Source organism: Canis lupus, chromosome 14 (genome assembly GCF_048164855.1).
Source record: "Canis lupus baileyi chromosome 14, mCanLup2.hap1, whole genome shotgun sequence".
In the NCBI taxonomy this organism is placed as follows: domain Eukaryota; kingdom Metazoa; phylum Chordata; class Mammalia; order Carnivora; family Canidae; genus Canis; species Canis lupus.
This window is the reverse complement of record NC_132851.1, coordinates 55,443,056-55,466,135: the sequence shown is the minus strand read 5'-3', so window position 1 is coordinate 55,466,135 and position 23,080 is coordinate 55,443,056. Positions and strand designations below refer to the sequence as shown.

Sequence of the window (23,080 nt, the reverse complement as noted above, 5' to 3'; positions counted from 1 at the left end):
GAGTACACCAAAGAGTTGGAAACCGTGCAGCTGTGAGTACTCAGGAAGTGGGGATAAAGGTTTTGAAAGTCAAAACCTCCTCCTTCACCCCACCCTAGGCTTTGGTAGTAGCAGTCAACACAACTATCAGCTGGCTGTCTCCTCCAGGCAATAAGATAATTAATTTTTAGTATACTGGTATAAAATTATTTTCTGGTGATTACATAAATAATAAGCATTTGTGGGAGAGAATATTGAAAACCATAAAAATAGGATATTTTATCACAACACCTGACTTCTTTTTAATATGGTATGATTTTTGATACTTCTTTTAAGAGAAACAGTAAGATACTTTCTGAAAAGAGTAAAAAGTAGCAGTATAACAGTACAACAAAGATATTCTCTTTTATGGAAGAGGACAGCGGATACACAAAAATCTTATTGGTCACTGGGTAGTAAATTGCTGTGTTCACATTATTTGTGCTATACTGTGTTCTTAAGATGACTAATAGGCAGGGAAATTTTCTTTAAAATGCTATACTATGTATGGGTACGTTAGCTCTTCCATATCCCTTGTTGGTGATGTTTCATTACCAATTACTTTCCATAGTATGTTGTTTCGGAAATTAAATCACAATGCCTTTTGTATAAATGAAAAACTGACAGAGCAGAATTTTTATAGAGGCCTGGGTTTGAACCCTGGCTCCAATGTATAATACTTAATCTGACTTTTATGTAGTTAAAGAATCTCTCTATGGCTCAATTTTTTCATTCACAAAATTACAATAATAATACTACCTGCTTCATGGGATTCAGGAAATTAATGAAATTAATAATCTATATTATAGCTTCAAATAGAGCCAGGCACAAATGTTAATTGTAAATATTAAATGTTCATACCATGTCTACTAAAACAGTATATATCTATTGGAATATTCACTAGAATATTATGATTGGTTTTCTATGGTAATTGGGAGAGAGAGGGTCATGTTGGTATTTTAAATTTTCAGTTTGAATGTATGATTTAAAGCTAATTTGTATAATAAGCGTTAAGTATTATAATTCTCTTTTTAAATATTTTATTTATTTATTCATGAGAGAGGCAGAGACATAGGCAGAGGGAGAAGCAGGATCCCTGTGAGGAGCCTGATGTGGACTCAATCCTAGGACCTGCGGATCTTGACCTGAGTCAAAGGCAGACACTCAACCACTGAGCTACCCAGGCGCTCCTAAGTTTTATAATTCTTCTTCTTCTTCTTCTTTATTATTATTATTATTATTATTATTATTATTATTACTAATTGATAATAGCTTGCTATAAAAAGTTGTGACATTCAGAAAATGCTAAATATTTTTTATCTGATTAAGATAAAGCAATAACATTCCTATCTTCCCAAATGAGAATTAAAGCCAAATAAAGAGTAGTTAGTCCTGGAACTTAACGGAGCAATCTTAGGAGAGGGCAGAGGGAGCTGGGGATAGGGGATGGGTGGGGAAGTGTGAAGTTCAGATAACTGAACCCTGATCATAGCTGCTTAGACACATCCTAGTTCCTCAGACTTTCCCTTGCCGTAAGCAACAGGCTCCATGGAGGAAATGTCATATTCAAGTCCGGGATCGTTATCACTGGATCTACCATGGGCCACACTGAATCTGAAAGGGGTGGTTCAGGTCACAACAGTATCAAGCCTCTATTTAATGTCGTCTACGTATTAAAAATATCAATCCATGAGCCAGTGTGGAAGTAGAATTCAAACAAATTCTATCTCCTTCAGGCTCATTGAGAGACTACCAGGACAAGGTGACCAAGATCCTACTGTAAAAAACTACCAAGTCACACTATACTCTGGAATAATTATTCTCAATATATGAATCATATACCACAAGGTGCCTACAGGATTGTGCTAAATTGTTTCAAATGATAAATGTTGGCTTTTAAACAATGACTTACATTTGTAGAGTATGTTATAATTTACAAAGCCTTCATATGTATTCCTAACAATACTGAATAAAAATAGTATTTTACCATTAAGTCTATAATTTAACTCTGATTAAATCCAACCCAATTTCAAGGATGACTATATAGTAGTATGCTTGATGCTGGAAATACAGTGATGATGACCAGTAAGTCTAAACGAAAAAGTGATAAGATCCTTGTAAAACTAAATGAGACAATGCATATAAAATACTTTTTTCCTGTGTCTGACACAAAAGACATACTTAATAAATGGGGATGATATTTATCATTAATATCAACCAGCTCTATCTTGTAGGTGTTCACAGCACACTTTAAACACAGTAAAAATATGTTTGCTGTTTACAAGTATAGGAAAAGCATGATTATTTAACATGGTCAAAGCAATCTGTTATACGCAAGTTTCATTTTTATTCCCTTGGGTTAAGGGTGGATAAAACTAGGAAGTTATAATCTAACATAAAATGTCTGCTAACAGGACAAGTTAGAAAAATACCACCATAAGATACTAAAAAATAGGCCTGGAGACTCCTCAATAAGAATGCCAGATGTCTTGTTCTTATTTTATTTTAATCAATTTCAAATGTTTTTACATTCCACTAGATAGTATCGTGTGCTAATGTCTCTAATTTGTGATGCTAAATCTTTGGCTATAGCCTATTTTTAATATAGATGTACCAGGCAGGACCATCTGTTTATTTTAAACTTTAAAAAATATTTTCAATGTGGATTTGCTGAATGTAATTCAATTTGCACGAAACTTAATGCCTGGCATTATTCTAGTTCATTGATTATGTGCCAATTGAACCATATTTATATTACTCAGTTTATTGTAGCAAACAACAAAATAAAAAACCCTGAAAAAAATAGATGTAATTTTTCAAATGTGCCCAAATATTTTAGCTTTTTTTAGAAGTATACATTGTAACCATCAACAAATTAGCAAATGCATAATTTAGTATGTAGCATTAGACTTCTAATTAGATATAAGACCTTACCTAAAGAAAGATTATATAAAATAAATACAAACCATTTTTGCCAGCATTATTACTAGTGGTTTACTATATTGGAAGGTGGATAGTATCAGTAACTGTCTAACTTTTTATACAGTAGATCATTCTAAATATCATTCTTGTTAATATAAATGGAGGGAATTTTTCAGAAGAGAATGTTTTTTCTTGGTTATTGACAGGAATTTATCTAACTTGCATTGCTAGTGATGTTACGAAGAATTCCTAGGTTGGGTTCCATAACTGCTAAGTCTATCACAAAATTATACAGAAAAGCAATGAAGCAAAACAACATCAAAAACAAAACGATAAAGTTTCAATTCAAAGGCATGCCCCAATTGATATATTTGATTCTCTAATAATATATACCTCTGCTTAGGATTCTGATTCAGCTTCCTACACAAATTCCCACCCAACCACCTTCATTGAGTCAATCTGCCTGTAATAGAGACATAATTCTGGGGTAAGAGGTTTTTCATGTAAGTGGTTAGGGGGCATAATAAAGGTCAGGGAGAAAGTATAGTTTGTGAGGACAAATGACCTTCAGAACTGCAGCTCTTAATGAGTCTTGCTAAGAAATCCAATGTGCTTATTTACAAATCTGCTCTAAAAGTACCAAAGTAGTTTTTCATTTCCAATTATAATATAAAAAATGGGGAAATATGTCTCAAAAGCATGTGGAACATATTTGCATACAGAAATATATAATCAATCCCATTAAATTAACTAAGAAATTATAACAAACTTGTTTTAATAATGAAAGGTTTAAAAATAATAGTTGCTTCTGGATGAGACTATTTTTTTAAAGTCCTGATTGATGAGACGTATGGCAAAAAAATTACTATAATGGTGAATGCTGATTCAGGATCTTATTTTTATTAAGTAGTTTATAGTGAGGGCTGTGACTATTTTTCTATTTATAGTGGCAGCTCTGGTTAATTACCTTGTAATGTATTGTGACATTAATGCACTAGTAAACTACTGGAATTTACACCCCTATTCCATAATAAAATCTGTAAATTGAAGAATGCATATAAAGCCATCACAGGCATAAATTATGTAACCAAATGCCATGTATGATCACATTAGATTTAAAGAACAGAATTTCTCAAATTTACTCATCAGTGGGTAAGCTCCATAAAATTTATAAATTGCTGCTACTTTGAAATACAGATTACAACATTTTATTCAAGGCTATTTGGTAAACTGCTACATTTTCCACATGGTTACTAAGATCATGTTGGTCAGAATTAAAATGCACAATACCAAAGAAGAAACATATGACAAACAAATTCATCCATGTCATAATTTTTTCCCTAAAAAAATGATAGAGTTGTGAAAGAAGTCAAGACAATTTAAAGGAGGGAGAATAGTGGCATGTGGATTAAAATCAAAATAACTCATAGGTAGTACAGAACTTGAGGGGACAAAAAAAAAGAAAGTGCAATAAAAAATGTAAGTAATGGTATTATTATGCCAATTCTATCGCATTTCCAACATTTGTTTTTAAATAAAATATTAGAGAGTTTTAAGGAAAAAAAAGTAAAAGATTTTTTTTCCAACGTTATAGTGATTTTCACAAACCTCTTTATTTACCTTTGTAAGTGTTCTCTGAATGTTGCGGAATTGTGGTACATGAGCTAGTAACTTGTAACTACAATTGCATTCAACACAGAGCAAAAGGGCCCTGGGTCAATGTATGTAGAAGACTGCTATAAGAACTAGAAGTTATCAAGAGAATCATTCTAAGGTAGAGAGTGCAATTTGAGGTGGATGTCAAGCAGAGATGGCTGCTGGATTCTAGTAACTAGTAACTCATTCTTTACCAGGTCAATACCATCACTATTTTGACCAAGATGATGCCATTTTATAGTGGTGTTTTTATTTTTATTTTATTTTATTTTATTTTATTTTATTTTATTTTATTTATTTATTTATTTATTTATTTATTTATTTATTTATTTATTTAGATATGGTGGTGCTTTTAATAATGCCTACCTACTTTCTGACCCTTCAGGATCTACTTTATGTCAAGTATTTTCCAGGAACTTGACACTTACTATTTTATTTAATTATCTTAATAAACTTGCTGGGGTAACATTATTATCCTTGTTTTACAGATAACAGACAGAAGCAGCCTAAGGTCGTACAGATCTGCCTGGCTTCAACATCTAATTTCCTTCCATATGTCACAGAAGCGAACCTAGAAGTGTATAGGGCTGGCTGCATTTTTATCTATGGCCTACCAGATGCCAGATTCTATTATGTATTATCCCTAATCTTCACAAAGACTTTGTGAAGTTCTTATTTCTGATCTTCTGCATAGTAGTTGAGGAAACTAATGATAAAAAAAAAAAAAAAGTCTAGCCTGTAACTCTCAAGTTTAAGTTAATTGGCTCTAAATCCCTTCATATTATCAGTCAAATTTTGTCTCACTTCATTTTACCCTTTTCTGCCTTGCTATGGTAGTTTGAAATGACCCCAATTCCCCTCTTCTCTGTATCCACGGTGGCTCCTCAATCAAGAGATAGAGTCATTTTCTCCCTTTTTAAGTTGGGGTTGGCTATGTGATTTGCTTTGGCAAACGTGACACAAGCAGAGTCTTGTAAAGTATTTGAAGTTTGGGACTTGTCAACCTATTGTTAGGAATCCTGCCACAATGGGAATGAGCCTGTGCTAGACTACTCGATAACGAGAGCCATAGGACCATCATCCCAGATGACAGTAATGTGACTCCCCAGCACCTGAATGAGTTTCCTCTCCTATAGAACCCACCAGCTTGCTACCTACTAAACATATAACTTCAGCCAAGTCAACACACACACACACACACACACACCAACTCAACTAATATTAATAATGTTTCTTGTTTAAGGCACTAAATATTGAAGCATATTTTTACACTACCCTACCCATGTCCCTACCGTACTCTTCCCAAATCAGACTGAGATCATGTCGGAAGAAATGAATTATATTAAAGTTGCCAACATGCATCAACAGGTCTCCATCTTTGGTAGGAACAATATTCTACGAAGGATTAACATGTCTAAAATAATGCATTAATTTAAAAATCTTCTATTCCTCATGAGAGATTATGTCGTAAGCATCCAAGCAGTTGATTGATACAGAAACCTTAGAAGCATTTCTCCCTGTATCTGTTCAGTCAAATGTCATGTCTCTTCAAAATATTTCTCAGGCCCAGGTGGCTCGGTGGGTTGAGGGCCTGGCTCTTGATTTTGGCTCAGGTCATGGATGGCTCATGGTTATGTGATCAAGCCCTAGGTTGGGCTCATGAGCTCAATGTGGTATCTGCCTGAGATTCTCCTTCTCCTTCTGCCTCCCCCATGCTCACACACGACCAATCAACAAACAAACAAACAAATAAACAAACAAAATAGTTTCAAAAATATTTCTCAGCCCTGTCATTGTAGTGGACATGCTTCTAACTAATTTCCCAGTCACCTTTTATCTGGACTATTGAAACAGCTTCCCTCTGTTAATCTCTCCTCATCTGTACTAACTTTAGAGATGTTTTTTCCCATATCAAGAAATCACATTATAATGTTAATATTATATTATAATGTTAATGTTATAATATTATAATATATCATGTTATAATACAAAACCTCACTAATTTAGAAAAACAATTTTTTAAAAATTATTATTTATTTAAGAGAGAGAGTGCAGGGGGTACGAGGAGCGGGAGAGGGAGAGAGAAACTTAATCAGACTCAGTGCCGAGTGTGGAGTGCAACATGGGGCTCAATTTGATAATCCTGAGATCAGGACCTGAGCCAAAATCAAGAGTTTGTCCCTTCACCAACTGCGCCACTCAAGAGTCCCTAGAAAAACAATTTTTAATAATTAAAAATATTTCATGACCTTTTTCCCCCAGGATAAAATACAAACTCTCCATGTGAATGGAATCCTTCCCCATCTCATTACATCTCTTCAGTGTGTTCCTCTAGAACTGCTCCCATTTTACCGCGCACCCAGCACATTTCCTTAAAAATGTCACAACTTTTACAGATCCATGCTTTGGTTCATTCTGCTTCCATTTCATGAATTCCATTATCACCCCTGCTTCCTTGTCTTCTTGAACAAGGAGACTGCATCCCTCAGAACACAGGCTGTCCCCTTCACTTTCTGTTACTTAAACAGAAATCATTGTATGAGTTCCTACTATATGCCAAGTATAGACCAATAGCTGGAGGAGAGAGGGAAATATGTATGTTGAAAAATAAGATACGATGTCTTAAATGTAATAACTGAGGCAAGCACAAGGGATTTGGAGAACAGACACATGCACCTCCCTTCTCCATAGTGCCTAGACAGGGACGCCTTTACAGAGGAACCAAAGATAAAGCTGAACCTTCTAGCATTGGCAGAAACTCATTGGGTAGAAAAGGTAAGAGGTTCTTGGCAGAGGAAACAGCACATATAGAAAACATGCTTATTTGGGGCAGATCTAGTGACTTCTATTGTATCAAGTGATTAATACTGTTGAAGGTGTAAGAAAATATCCTGCATCATCTAAATCTTAAAAAAAATAACCTTAGAATACTTGGTAATTATAAAAATTTTAAAAATGTCTATATCATATGAGCTTTGAATATTATAATACATTTGGAAAATAATAAGTATTTAAAAGCAGAAAGACAAAAAAGCAGAAAGACAAATTCTATATTTAGATTATGGAAAAATAAATAGTACTATTAATTTTTTGTATGATGAGTTATTTAAAAAAATCTTTAAACAGATGGTATCCATTTAAAATACATAATTTTAATTTATATATTTTTAAAACTAAATGGTTGTAGTACTACTAAAATGACTTTACAAAATAAAATATAAAATATCACTTTGCAAGGAACTAAATCTGTCAATATGACTTAGCTTAAAGTATCTTAATTTATTTAAAAAAATAAAGTAGAAGAAGAAAATTCCAATAAAAAAGGTAATGGTTATCTGGTAATCTCTGAATCTAAGTTGGTTTTCAACAAGTCTTCCACAAGTTAAATCACTATGTATCCCCATTTCTCATTTTGTTTCACAAATATTTCTCAGAACAGTATTTCATAGTTTAGTTTATGAATAAGACTTCCTCTTTCTGTTATCAGATTTCTTTTTTTTTCCCCACACAAAGTAACCTGTATTTGCAGCAAATAAGGAGATCGTGGAGAATAGCTTTCAAAGCGGTGACCCCTAAACAAGGGTGAATGGGTTCCTTTTATTTAGGGTTAGTCTTACAAAATTTTTTTCTTCATTGGTGCCCGGGGTTCTTGGTCATGCCACTTCAAAGAGGGAGACTTGATAGAGTGGTAGGCAGCAAAGCAAGGGACAGTGACATGATAGTAGAAAGCCCCCAAGGAGGGAGGGGACCCGAGAGGATTGCGTTGTTATCAGACTCCTTATACACCTTTCCTACTTCCCCACTTTTTGAACAGGCCCTACAGTGTAAAATACATATTTACAACTATCTGTAATTTAATTAATTGTCTTCATGAAAAATAATGAATAGAGTTTTTTTCTTTAAATACTAATAAAAATAATAATAATAATTAATAATAAACAACTCACCTCTAACAGGAGGTCTTTCTAGCTCAGAGTCAAGGTGAATTGGCGGAGAGATGTAAGACACCTGTCCATGATGTGCCTGCCCTGTGGACCCAAAAACAAATGTTAAGCAGACATTGCAGTTACATCTTTGTACAATTCTTTGTTTTTTATGATCTCCTATTCTCTTTCTTCACACTGAATTCATTGTCATTATACCATGTAGACAGACCTATTCAAACACAGGAGCATTATGCATCATCCCAACATCGATCAATTAAATCGGTCTCTCTGAAATTACCTATTTTTTTTTTTTTTAATTTATGATAGTCACAGAGAGAGAGAGAGAGGCAGAGACACAGGCAGAGGGAGAAGCAGGCTCCATGTACCGGGAGCCCGACGTGGGACTCGATCCCAGGTCTCCAGGATCACGCCCTGGGCCAAAGGCAGGCGCCAAACCGCTGCGCCACCCAGGGATCCCCCCCGAAACTACCTATTTTTTATTATTAAAATACTCATTTGTTGTGGAATGACATTTTTAAAAATACAATGAAATGATCTAGAAGAAAAATTAAATGAAAGAAAAAAGATATAAACAATATTAAGTCCACATTTTTATTGGTGGATTAAACAGACAAGTACTCTATCAATTTGCGATGTTTCTAAACACATCTTCTCAGTTTATGCACTTACTTCATTGGAGGCCAGTATTATACAGTCTGCACACTGGCATCATATCGAACAACACTTGGTAGCACTTACTTAGATAACTTTATAACTCTGATTATTTTTTTTAATTTTTTTATGATTTTTGTCTATTATCTGAATAGAATACTACTCCTTCCTGCTTAGTATATTTTATGAAAAAATAATCACTAGCCATGATATAAAAAGTAGGTAGATGAATTCATTTTCTATTTCTTTGCAAAACATTCTGCGGCTCACATACTATTTGTAACATACTTTGTTTTTCCAGTGAAGGTGCTAATTTGAAGGCCAAGATGCTGACTGAAAAAATAGCTACCTAGAAACAACAACAACAAAATTTCTAATGTTCAAAGTAGCTATACTTTGTATACTGATGATCCAGTAAGCAATTAGAATTTTGAGGCAAGAAAGCATAATCGCAGTCAGTTCAATTTCTAAAGCTACTTTGTAGAACTATTTCTGGAAAAAAAAAAAAAAAGGTTTGGGTAGAAGCAGAGGACCCACCAATTTCTTTCTATGATGGGAATATGCAGTTATATTTTACACATTTACTATAGCAATTTACAGGGTTGTTAATCTCTTTTCCTAAACAAGGAAAGTTAATGATACATAGATTATGATAACAGTTAGAGTAACCTTCCCGTTTCAAGTAATATTCGACTTGTAATAAACTCTGCTGATTCCTCTTATGAGGCACATTTCAAATAATTAATATGGCTCCCTGTTGATAGTAGCTGCTGTTGCTCCCAGCATTTTTCTAGCTAACAGCAGACACAGTGGAGACGTTGTAATATACAGAGCCCCTCATAATGGTAACTAAGAATATTGTGCATTCACTGGCCATGTTTCAATGGAATACTAAAGCACTATTCTAAAAGGAGTAAGATCATGATTGTGCACTTGTAGCAGTCCATGTGTAATACAGCTTATTAAAAACTTTAGATTATCTTAATTATGAAAATGCCTAGTGTTTACCTATGTAGCATACTCGATTGCAAAATCATTTTTTTTTTTTTTTTTTTTTTTTTACTTTTAAGGTCCTGTCATTACAAATGAATTGGTTTGAAACTTTCTTGACCATGAAAATCTTTTACTTTGTATTGGTTCAGAATAATTTCAGCATATAAAATAATATTGATTTCATGTCTAATCCAGGAACACGACTTTTACCACATATAATAATTATCAGGCATTCATATGCACATCATCTCCATGTATGCAACCATGTCACTGTGGGTATTTAGAAGGAGGTACTATGCCAATATATTCATATTTTTAAATCAGAGAAACAAGCAGAGGAGACTGAATACCTTGCTCAAGTACATGCAGCTCATAAAGAGCAAGGCCAGGGGCATTTTGACTCTAAATCTGAAGGGTTTTCAAGTATGTCAGGTATTTTTCTCAAACAAGGTCTCCGTATACTAAACCTGGGAAAAAACTGTATAGATTTCAGTGATTAAACTCTGACAAGTAACTGCTTGTGGAACTGTCACCCCTACATTCGGTTTGAAGTAAAAAGACCTTTTAAATGTCACATTTGCCTCTGTTCTTGGGAAAACCACATAACTTCAAGAGTGCTCAACAGGGATACTTTAGGTAGCACAAGATCACAGTGTGTATGTCCCTAAGGGGGAACAGAGATATCAAAGAGGCAGCAGGATGGGGTGAGGATATTGACAGTCAAGTCCTGAACTCGGTTTGCCATAATGTCCATTCTGTCTCCAATGTGAACTTCAGCAAGCTGGAGGGTAAGATGTGGCTGGGAGAGAGAGCTACTGTGGCTGGAACTGACAGTCTCTCTAAGTCTTGGAGAAATAGCAGAAATGCAGTGATAGATTTCAGTTTGGTGATTGAGATCTCTACAGAATAAAAACTAGAAATCACGGAGGCTGCTGTTGATTAACCACATTAATCAAATACATTAAAAGAAATTCTGCTTCAGTTAGATGATCAGTGATACACACACATAGACCACACACACACACACAAAAAAGAAGTAATAAAGCCTAATTCTAATCTATGGTTAGTGAATCTCAGGGAGAAAATTGTTGTTCATCAGGGAGAGCATTATAGAACATGGACAGTTTGGGAAAAAAAAACAAAAAAACAGTGACTATCAAATATCCACCTACCCCATTAAGAATTAAAAATCCTCCTAGACATTACAGTGAATAATAATATTCAACCAAAAATGTGATCAGTTCAAAAAGAGCTTAGGAAGATAAAAAGCATGGCAAATACAGAATGTATTTTTATTTATCTTACACTAGACATTCCTGGTCCTTACAGCAGAAGCATTATATATCCAAGTGTGAAATGTGCTGCTCCAATTTTTCTTTACTTTTTCAAATTAAAAAGATACAGATTTGTTTATTTATTTCTCCCAAATTTCATTTCCTTTTGTCCCCTGGATTTTAAAGCCAAAAAATCATACTGAGATTTTCATTAGAATTGCATTAATTCTTTAAATTAATTTGGAGGATAAACATTTAAAATATTTTGTCTTCATTTTCTTTTAAATGGATATCCACTAGTTTGATTTGCCATTAAATAAAGCTGGAATAAATAAAGTTTTGAAATTGTTTATATTTTGGTTATAAGAATATTTCATTGTTTAAGTATTCTATTTTCCCCATTTAAATGAAATTTGTAAGTTTTCTTGATAATTTTCGTTGAACTTTTTTCATGGCTATTGTCAGAATTATTAGTTACTGACTTTGACTCTCTTAGCTCAGAGCTAGATACACTGACTGACACTAACGTTTAGTTATTTCCTGTGATCTTTATCTCTTACAGGAAATATATTCCCAGGCTAAGATTCATCTATAGTCTTTCATTTAATTATTTTGTGCTGTAGAATTTAAAGTAAAAAAAAAAAAAACTGATTTTATAGGACATGCAATTTAAAGGACAGAGTTTCCTGGTGATGTTATTTACTGGTTATTTTACCTAAATTTTCTACAAAGCATTTACCAAAGGAATAAACAATACTGAATGATAGGCTTTATAAAAGAATTAAAAGGGGGGGGAGGGAGAGAGAGAGAGAGAGAGAGAGAGAGAGAGAGAGAGAGAAAGCTTCATGATTTACTGCTAAGGAGTCATGGAAAATAAAAGCAGTAGAGAAACAGCTGAGTAGCTTATGAGATTTCATTCATTTCTGGTCTAGGTGAAATGATAGAAATGTATGAAGATGTCACAGATATGTGTATGTGCACATATATAAGTATTCACATATGTGCGTATATATGTACCTTTATGCGACAAATCTATATTGATATATAATTCACATACCAAGCAATTCACCCATTTAAAGTATACAGTGGTTTTCCTTATATTCACAGAGTTGTGCAACCACCACCACAATCAAGTTGAAACCATGTTCACTGCTACAAAAAGAAATCTCAAGCCTATTATCAGTCACTCATTTCCTCCCAACTCATCCCTGTCGTTGGCAACCACTTATTTTACTCTCTATCTCTAGATATCTGGCTGTTCTGGACATTACTTATAAACGAACTACTCAAATATGTGGTCTTTTGTGATCAGCTTTGTTCATTGAATATAGTTTTTCAAGGTTCACCCATGTGGTAGCATAAATCAGCACTTCATTTCTTTTTGTCGTCAAATAATACTCCACTGCAGAGACATACTACATTTTATTTAATCATTCATCAGTTCATGGACGTTTGGGATCATTCCCACTTTTCCATTATTATGAATAATGCTGTTATGAACCCCTGGGCACAAATTTTTGTGTGGACATGTTTGCATTTTTCTTGAATATATATGCCCAGGAGTGGAATTGGTGGATCATATAGTAAATCTATGTGTAAATTTTAGAAGCCTGATTTCCAAAAAGGCTATACCCTTTTACTTTTCATTTGTAGTTCATGAGGCTTCCGATACCATGGAAATGTGTTTCAGGTTTTTTTCATTTTATTTACTTATTTATTTTTTTAAAGGTAGTAGTGTAGTTGAGGCAGATCTGATTGAAATACTAAGACAATTGTTAAAACCTGGAAAGGGACCAATTTCTCCAAGTGGATATAGAAAGATGAAATAGGATTTGGGTCTAGAAGTTGTATAGTTCATCCACATTGCAAGAACAATGATTCCCCTCCCCCCAAAAAAGAGAAGTTCACATTCTAAAATGAAAATGTGTGGCCTATCTAGTGCCAGGTATGCCAAAGATGTATAGAAATTTTAAGGGTGGTGGTCAACAAAACCCAGCACTACAGCAAAAACCCAAAGACTGTTATGGATTCTAGAAAAGTCATTATTTTCTTTTATCTTCTATCTCTTTTCAACTTTCATCTAATTTGTATTTTATTGAGGAATCCTGCACATTTTCTGTTAAAGGCCAAATATAGGAAAGACTGGACTAGCATTAGATACAAGAAAAATGTTTTTTTTTTTCTTTCTATTGTCAATCCTTTACTTGCACAAGAGAACACAGAATTCACAGAATTACATTTTTAGAACCACAGATTTTGGAGGGAGAAAGGCATGTGATAGCTTATCATCCCAAACCCACATTTTAGAATGAGGAAGTACATGTTGAGAAATCGGTGAATTTCAAAAGTCAAATCAAGGTGCTAGTTGTCAAGTCTGATATCAGAAGACAGTAAGAAAGGAGATGCTTTACACCCAGCCTGCAGAAAAATAAACACACTCTCATTCTATTCTCTCTTCTGAAGCCTTCTGTTGTAGGCCATTGTTGTCAAAGTGCGTGGAGCATAATCTTTCAGGTGTGTTGAAAGGGTAAAAAGCTTGAGAACTATTTATTTATGAAATATATATATTTTCCCTCCATAAGATAGGGTCTACAAACTAAAGGCAGTTTGGCCTAACAGGAAAGATCAGATTATGCCCTAGAAACAGAACTACCTATGTTGATATCTGGACTCTGCCACTTTATAACCCTATAACCATTAGCCATATAACTAATTAGCCAGCAACTATCAAGTTGTTTAACTTCTACATGCTTCAATTTCCTCATTTGTATAATGGGGATTATAGTAACACTTACCTCATAGGGGTCTATTGACGGTTAAATAAACTTATGCATGTGTAGTATTATGTACTTGGTACATAGTAAAATATTTATAATTTTTGACTATTATTGTTATTATTATGGCAAGTTCATTATTTAATTCATTAATTCATCAACCACTATTAGTTGAGTACCTAATACATAATATGTTTCTAGATACTTGGCATATATCACACAACAAAATAAATGATAATGCACAACCCAATGTAAGGGCAGACAGACAGTAAGCGATTTACAAAATCAATACATCAATAATATTGCATGAACAAGATGAAAAGGGCAATGGAAACAAATTAGAACAGGTTTCTAAAGGGGATCTGGAGTAGAGGAGGCAGGTTACAATTTTAAACAAGATGATCAGGGAAAGCAATGTAATTTCCACAAACAGCATTTGGAGAATTCAAGAAAAGACAAGAGATAATATCGGACTTTGACAGGAAACTATAAAAAGATGAAAGTACAGATAAGGGTCCAAATCTAATTTTAATAATTAAGAATGAAAGAACACAATGTGCTATATTAGATGCTTTATCCTCATGCATTTATTTCATATTTTACACATGTTCATAGATATATTAATACCGTCACCAATGACCAATGAATAAAAGAAGGCATAAATCAAATATGGAGATAATTGGGAAACTAATACAGCTTTCTTCCTAAAGCAAAAACACATTTACTACCATAAAGTCCCCATTGGTTTCTCCAGTTACATCATCTTTCAACTCAAATTTCTCTCATTTTCTATATAGTGCTGTAAACAAGTTTAATGGTTTATGGCCCTCTAGGCAGATTTCATGCCTTTCTTTTGTTTGTTTGCTTTAAACTTTCAACTGTTGATCTTGATTATTTCCTCTAGGGGTATGACATTTCTCCTCCTTAAAAACAATAAAACAGATCTCACCATTTTGCTCCTGGGGTTCTAAATAGTTTTATCATTTTCCTTTTACAACCTTTAGGATGACAGCAAGTTGCATCTCTGAACCTCTCTGTCCTACTACAATAGTGATTTCATGTGGAATGTGGGAACCTATATGAAACTACATTTAAGAATGGCAGATGAAAAAAAAAAAAAAAAGAATGGCAGATGGAATTTTCCTAAGTTTTTCAAATACTCTGAGAGTAGCTAAGCCTCCTTTCTCAAAGGAACAAAAAATAAAGTTTAATTTCTTGTTGAAAATAATCTCAGCTACTGATAAAAAAAATATCAGAGGTCAATATGTTGTTTGTGCTGATGGAAAATTGGGTGTGCCTAGCATTAAACAGCTTTCTGTTTTGTCTTCAAGTCCCAGTCTGACTATAACCATCTGGCATTTATAAAATCAGCTTTTAGGTAAAGATGTAAACACCAATCAAAAGTAATCATCAAAGAAAAGAGCTGTAAAGGTGCCAATTTGATACTTATCTTTTCGTTCTGGCTTCCTTTTCCCCCTTCATCTTATTACTCATACTTATTTTCAGTGAATTTAGTAAAATATGAGGTAGCAAAGAAGCAACTACATGCTTGACTTATTGAGGATATAAAGTCATTGATGGAGGCACCAAGGTCACTGATGGCCTTCTCCCCAGTGGATATTACTTCCGCACAGGAAACAGATGGAGTGATTTGAAGCAAAAGTAACTTTCTTGTTTGTATATGTGGGCATTTCATTCAGCGGATAATTTTTCAGTACTCAATCCCTTTAGTGGCCAATCTTAACAATACCACATAAACAAGATAAGATGCTCACCCCACAAAGAGACTGCAGTTTAGATGCAGGATTAAACAACCATAGTGTAGTATGATACGTACTTTGACAGAGATGAGACAATAGCATCTCACTGAGGTAAATGAAGTGAGGGAAGAACACTGCCCGGAGAATACAAGTGGTACTCGAGTGAAAGCCAACAGTAGGTGTAGGGAAGCAGAAGGAACATAACGAGTGGATGCTTACAGATCATAAAACTTAGAGGGGCTGGGAGACAGGGAATCACAGGAGGAAGGAAGGCAGGGCAAAAAAAAAAAAAAAAAGATGATTAAAAAATAACAAAAATTTCAGAACTGTACCCCACAAGGGGCATCTGTGTGGCCCAGTCGGTTAAGTGTGGACTCTTGGTTTTGGCTCAGGTCACGATTTCGGGTTTTGAGATTGATCCCTGTGTCAGGCTGAGAGCCCAGTGTGGAGTCTGCTGGAGATTCTCTCTCCTTCTCTCTCTCCACCTCCCCTCCCATTCATTTGCTCTCTCTCTCTCTCTCAAATAGGTAAATCTAAAAAAAAAAATAAAATAAAAAAATAAAAAAAGATGTACCACCCCCAAAGAAAAGAAAAAATAATGTATATGCCTATTACTCAGCTTTAACAATGACCAAGGCACGGCGTACACTGTCCTATATTGTCCCATCTCTCTCCTTCAGTCTCCTCTTCCTCATCCCAGAAGGCTTTTTTTTAAAAAAAGAATTTATTTATTTATTCATGAGAGGCAGATAGAGAGAGAGAGAGAGAGGGAGAGAGAGAGAGAAAGAGAGAGGCAGAGTCACAGGCAGAGGGAGAAGCAGGCTCCATGCAGGGAGCCTGATGTGGGACTCGATCCTGGGTCTTCAGAATCACACCCTGGGCTGAAGGTGGCGCTAAACCACTGAGCCACCGGGGCTGCCCTCAGAAGGTTTTGAAGCAAATCCTGGACACAATATAATTTCACTTGTACACTATTTATGTATCAGTAAATAATGAGGGCTTTTAAAAACTAAGTGTAATATTGTTATGATACCTAAATAGGCTATGTTATGAAAAATCAATTTAATGTCAAATTCAGTTAAGCAACTGTCTGGAAGAAATCAACAAGTCTGAAACAAATGAATTCTGTTAGCCTGCAAAACAATCCTATTAGCCTCCCATTGGTCCTAGCATTGAAATTACGTTGGACTGGAGGAATGCTTTAAACTTAAAACAAATTTCAGGTGCTCACAGATATAAAGGGGAATGTATTTTATAAAACCACGCAAATACATTTCTCACTTTCACAAGTGTGAAAAAATGATTTGGTAGTTAAATAACAAACATTGAGTTCTAGAAGCACTACTTCAAAACTTATTCCTGAAGTCTCAAAAACCTATAGTAGCAAGCATTACAATAAACTAAATAAAGAAAAAGAAAAAGGAATCAGGGTATTTAACTTCCCTGAATTTCTAGTTTTTTTTTTTAATAACCACCCAAAAATAAGCAGGAATGAATACATTAAAAAACCAAAGAGCCTGTTAATAAAAATGGTGATTTTTTAAGAGCCTAATACTAAGAAGCACCATGTGAGGTAAATATCGTTTCCTATTTTAAAAATGTGAAATCTAAAGCTCAGTAAGATTAAATGCATTTTCAAAGGTTACACAATACTGTGTGTGGGAATCAGGTTTCAAATCCAGAGACCTTGTTCTTACTATATAGTTCACTGCCTTCACCTCCTATAAATACACCCACGGGGGTGGAGAAAGAAAGCAAATATACTATAATTTCTGAAACATTAGAAATTTTTAGTTCCCTATTTTCAGACTACCTAAAATTAAGTGTTTATATTACTAAAGCACTAACTCACAAAATAATCATGATTACAAAATTACTTTCCTCAGACGATGAGCAAAGCTTAACATTCTACTTAACAGGAGGGTAGGTTATTAGCCCTCTCCTGACTTTTTTTCCCTTTTAAATCGATGCCTTAAAAAACAGTTAGGGCTTAACAATACAGATCTCTTTGAATCACTGTGATTTCCAAAAGCTGGAAAAAAAAAAAAATCGAAGTATACTTCAACCCTCTTCCAGCCAAAATACACGCACATCACCTTTCCTATTTTTATCACCAGTGTACTGAGCTCATGTTTGCATATTGTAGAGAAAGAAGAAACTCTTTCATTATCCAAGCACTTAATATTCAGGTCTATGAAATTGAGGGTGTGAGTGTTTAGGGTGGGGAGCTGTGACAAGCTAGATTGGAAAAGTCAGATTTTGAGTAACATAAGCAAACCAAATCAGCAGAACCATGATATTAGCATGAACTCGGGGATCAATAATTCCAGTTGGTTAATTAATGAAGGACATACAAAAGGCTGTTTGATCCTAAGCTAGTTTCATTGCCAGAACAATTCTAATTTAATTCTGAGTATCTGAATTAAAGTCATCTCAGATATGTTGCTTACAGCTTGTGTTGGGTAGACATACGGTTCCCCAAAGATGTCCACTTCCTAATCCTCAGAATCTATGGCTATGCTATCTTATATGGCAGATAAGATTTTGCAGATATGATTAAGGTTGAGATGAGACATTATCCTAGCTAACTATGTGAGTTCTTAAAAGTAGAAAAGGAAGGCAGAGGATTAAGAGTGATACAATGCAAGAAAGCCAAGTCAAGCCATGGGTGGTTTAGAAGATAGAGGATGTGGACCAGAACAAAGGGATGCTTTGGTCCAACAAATGTTGCTTCTAGGACTTTTAAACAGACAAGGATCCTTCCCAGAGTCTACAGAAAGAACTGGCAAGAGCTGTGTTAAGCTTTTGTTCTAGACTGATAAATCTGCATTATGTTTAAGCTTCAAAGTTTGTGGCAATTTGCCCAAATGTACAACTTAAGAACTAGTATTTAATTCTAGAATAATCCTATTATTGAATGTACTAATTATTTGAATAGATATTACATATACGTGATTCAAATTCAACTGGGACAAAATGAAAGCATTTAAGCTACCTGGTGACTTTCCACAGGCAAAAATCTCTTTCCAGGACTTTGTATATCTTTCTGGAGGTGTTCTATATTTGTATAACACACACGCACACACACACACACACACATGATTGCATATATACTTATTTATTTGAATTGCTGCCCTATTAAAGCACACTCATATTTTGCATTTTGAAAGGCCTTCTTTAAAAGGTATTTTAGAGATTGAATTGTTTACCACAATTTTCTAATGAATCTAGATTCCTACACTGCATTATTAAGAATGCACCAATGGCACAGAGGACACGACATTCTTTTAATCAGAAATGGAACATTTCATAAGGCAATATAGTAACTTGATGACTGTGACTAAGTGATAAGCATAAAACACAACTATATATAATGAGATGATGGTTAATCAGACAAAACAAAAAATCAAAGTGATAGAATGGCTTCTTTAGAAATTATCTAGCCCAACTGCTGTAATTTACAGAGGAAGAAAGAGGCCCAGATAAGATAGAGGACAGACCTAAGGTCACCCTCTGTTTAAGGGCAGAGGCAGACATAGATAATAGTCATACGAGTCTTAGTCATGGGCTCTTGCTCTTTCCTCTATCCTACACTGTCTCTTTTTCCTTTTTTTTTTTAATTAAGATTTTTTTTTTTTTACAGCAGTTTAAAATTCACAGCAAAATTAAGAAGAAGGCACAGTAATTTCGCATATATCCCAGGTCCCTGTACACAGAGCCATCATCAGCAACCCCCTTAAGATGGATACATTTGGGGATGCCTGAGTGGCTCAGTGGTTGAGCGTCTGCCTTCAGCCCAGAGTGTGATCTCAGAGTTCTGGGATCAAGTCCCACATCGGGCTCCCTGCAGGGAGCCTGCTTCTCCTTCTGCCTATTTCTCTGCCTCTCTCTGTGTCTCTCATGAATAAATAAATAAAATCTTAAAAAAAAGAGATGGATACATTTGTTATACTGATGAACCTACATCGACAGGTCATAATCACGCAATGTCCATAGCTTACATTAGAGTTCATTTTGAGGGTGTACATCCAGTGGGTTTGAACAAATGAATAATAACATATGTCCATCAATATGGTATCATATGGAGTGTTTTCACTGTGCTAAAAATGCTCTGTTTCACCCATTCATCCCTCCTCCTCCTCTTTTATTCATCTTTTTAGTTTTACAGTAAAAAGTATAGAAAGTGTAGAGCCTTGCTGGGCTAACAAAATCAGGCTAGGAATGCTGCAAAATAGGAAGATAAAGTATTGTCTAAAATAAGATTTAGAGTCAATCCACTATTTTGAAATTATCTAGGTCATACATTTACTATGAGAACCTGATAAATATCTGTGTGACTCAGAATAGATATTCAATAAGTACTTATTATTTTTGGTCTATAAGGAAGACTAAAGTAACCTTGATAACTGGGAAGTAAAATCTTGTTCGGTGACTCAGGAAAGGCTGGCAGAGGAATGAGCCCAAGGAGGATGTGGGGAATGAGTAAGACTAAAGTGATTTGGTATGTTTACTCTCCTAATTCTCTTGTAATATTTGGAAATATGATTCACCATATTACAAAGTGCTTTTGAAGAGAGAGAAAAAAAATAGATGTCTTTTCTTTGGTATTTTACTTACGGTAAGAATTACATTAAAGGCCATATGAAGGGGATCCCTGGGTGGCTCAGTGGTTTAGCACCTGCCTTCAGCCCAGGGCGTAATCCTGGAGTCCTGGGATCGAGTCCCACATCAGACTCCCTGCATGGAGCTTGCTTCTCCCTCTGCCTATGTCTCTGCCTCTCTCTCTCTTTGTCTGTCATGAATGAATAAATAAAATATTTTTTTAAAAATTGACAGCATTTAAACGAAAAAAAAATAAAGGCCATATGAATTTCTTAAATCTATATTTTTACTTATAATTCAATTCACCTACCAAAACAATATCAAAAGAAGATACCAATTAGTTAATCTTTTCTAATATGCAGCCTAGGTATCAAATTCCAGGGAAACAGAAAGAGTAAAATAGGGTTTAGACACATTTTCTCTGTTATGAAATGTATATGATGGTTAAAAGTGTGCGTTCTCCAGAAATTGTGTACTACATGGAAAAATGTAAATGGCAAGTATGTGTGTACACTTATATTTTATTCATACATATATGCACAAACACCTTGGCTACTATCAAATTATTCTAGGGTTATTTTAAAGATTTTATTTATTTATTCATGAGACACAGAGAGAGAGAGAGAGAGAGAGAGAGAGGCAGAGACACAGGCAGAGGGAGAAGCAGGCTCTCTGTGGGGAGCCTGATGCGGGACTCAATCCCAGAATCCCAGGATCACCCTTGACCCAAAGGCAGATGTGTAACCACTGGAGCCACCCAGGTGTCCCTATTCTATGGTTTCTTAAACTTGCTTTAACATTTGCTATAAATTTATAAGTAATGGGACTGAAACATCCTTTCACTTTTCTAATTTGCTTAAGTGGAAGAGTAATCATAATGTACACATTTAATGAAGACTTTATAGAGGACAATTCATATATAAAACTCTATGAGGGGGATGGCACCTAGGTGGCTCAGTTGGTCAAGTGACCGACCAGCTTTCGATTTAGGCTCCGGTCATGATACCAGGGTCCTCAGATCCAGCCCTGAGTTGGGATCTGCACTCAGTGTGGAGTCTGCTTGAGATTTTCTCTCTGTTTCTCTCCCTCTTCTCTTCTCCCTGCTTATGTTCTCTTTGTTTCTTTCTAAAAATAAATAGATTAAAAACTCTTAAAAAAAAAAAAAAAGAAAAAGATTCTATGAAGATTGAAGGCATCTGAAGTACAAATTGTACTACATCTTCTCAGTCATCCTAGGACTCACTCAAATGCCTTAGACATTGTAAGAACCCAGTGCATTTCTGGTCACATTCATGACATGAAAGGAAATAAGACGACTATTAAAGTTGCTATACTTTAAATCAAAAGCAAGGCGAACAGTAATGCTCTAGGGAAATTTCTTTCAAAACTGGAGAAAAATTCACAGTGCAACTAATTTTGCTTAATTGAGAAATGTTACAAATTTGATAACTACGTTAACTCTCTCAGCCTGTTCATTTCTAACAGAAAACGTTCATGGGGTTTTTGAAAAGGTCTTAACCAAAGGAGGCACAATTCCCCAAATATAGTTCAGTTCATCTATGTACAGTAGGTATTTTAAGAAATACTCTATTATCAAGCATTTAAAAAAAGAGTTAATATCTATTCTACCAAACATCTACTAAAGTACTTTTATTGATTTTTCCCCAATAAAATAGTTTTTTTGTATATGACAATGATGTCATTATGATAAACTGAAAAACCTGGATAAACTGACACCACATTTCAATTATTTATCTGTATTTAACAGAATTGAAAATAGTTGATGCTAGTAAAGGAAGATTTGCTTTCTGGGTTCAGGAGAAAGGATTATGGTGCCTGAAAAGTGATATTAAAATTACTTCAAAGGAAAACTAGCAGGTGAAAATTTGCTTCTAGAACCATAGAAGCAAACAGCAAGAGGAAAAATATAGACCAGGGTATTTACAACAAAGAGTTTTGTTCCCTAGAGTACAGAGCCAGGAAACTGGCCTGCTGTGTTTATGTTTTTAAAGTTCGGCTTCAAAGATTATCCCAGCATGCCAAGAAAAACATAAAATGTTAAATTTTCCTGTCCTCCCTGCTGATAGATCAGAAAACATCAGTAACACTAACTCAAAAAGAGGAATGCTAAATCATGTTAAGGGTACCTGAGACAAAGTTCATGGATGGTTAGCAACAAAATGGTAACACCTCCTCTACAGCTCCTACTCCCAAGAGAGTCCAAATTATGAAAAGTAGGAGCAGCCTGGATTTGACTGAATACAGGTTATAAATGGAGAAGTATGATGATACAGATCTCAGAGTAAAAGCTACTCATCATGTGTTACTCTCAAATGATGCCCATCAGGCACTTTTCTTCTTAGCTCTGAAGTCAGTAAAACTTAGAGAAGGCAAATTTACAAATAATTAGAATGAGACCTTTGGATACCGGTCAGTAAATTAAATGTACCTCAAGTTACTTCGGAGAAGAGTAGAAAAATTCA

General features: G+C 34.8%; 1 protein-coding gene and 1 long non-coding RNA gene across 24 annotated transcripts in view; one reads left to right on the top strand and one right to left on the bottom strand.

Moving 5' to 3' along the window:
• Window positions 1–23,080, bottom strand: part of ADGRL3 (adhesion G protein-coupled receptor L3) — an 856,207-nt gene that overhangs the window by 270,363 nt on the left and 562,764 nt on the right. For all 23 annotated transcript variants that reach the window (XM_072775204.1, XM_072775207.1, XM_072775212.1 and 20 more), the window contains one exon: window positions 8,544–8,624. In XM_072775204.1, the coding sequence (XP_072631305.1) occupies window positions 8,544–8,624 (81 nt within the window). The remainder of the gene's footprint in view (window positions 1–8,543; window positions 8,625–23,080) is intronic.
• The window catches only part of LOC140604135 (uncharacterized), a 56,019-nt gene that overhangs the window by 11,960 nt on the left and 20,979 nt on the right, over window positions 1–23,080 (top strand). The window lies entirely within an intron of this gene.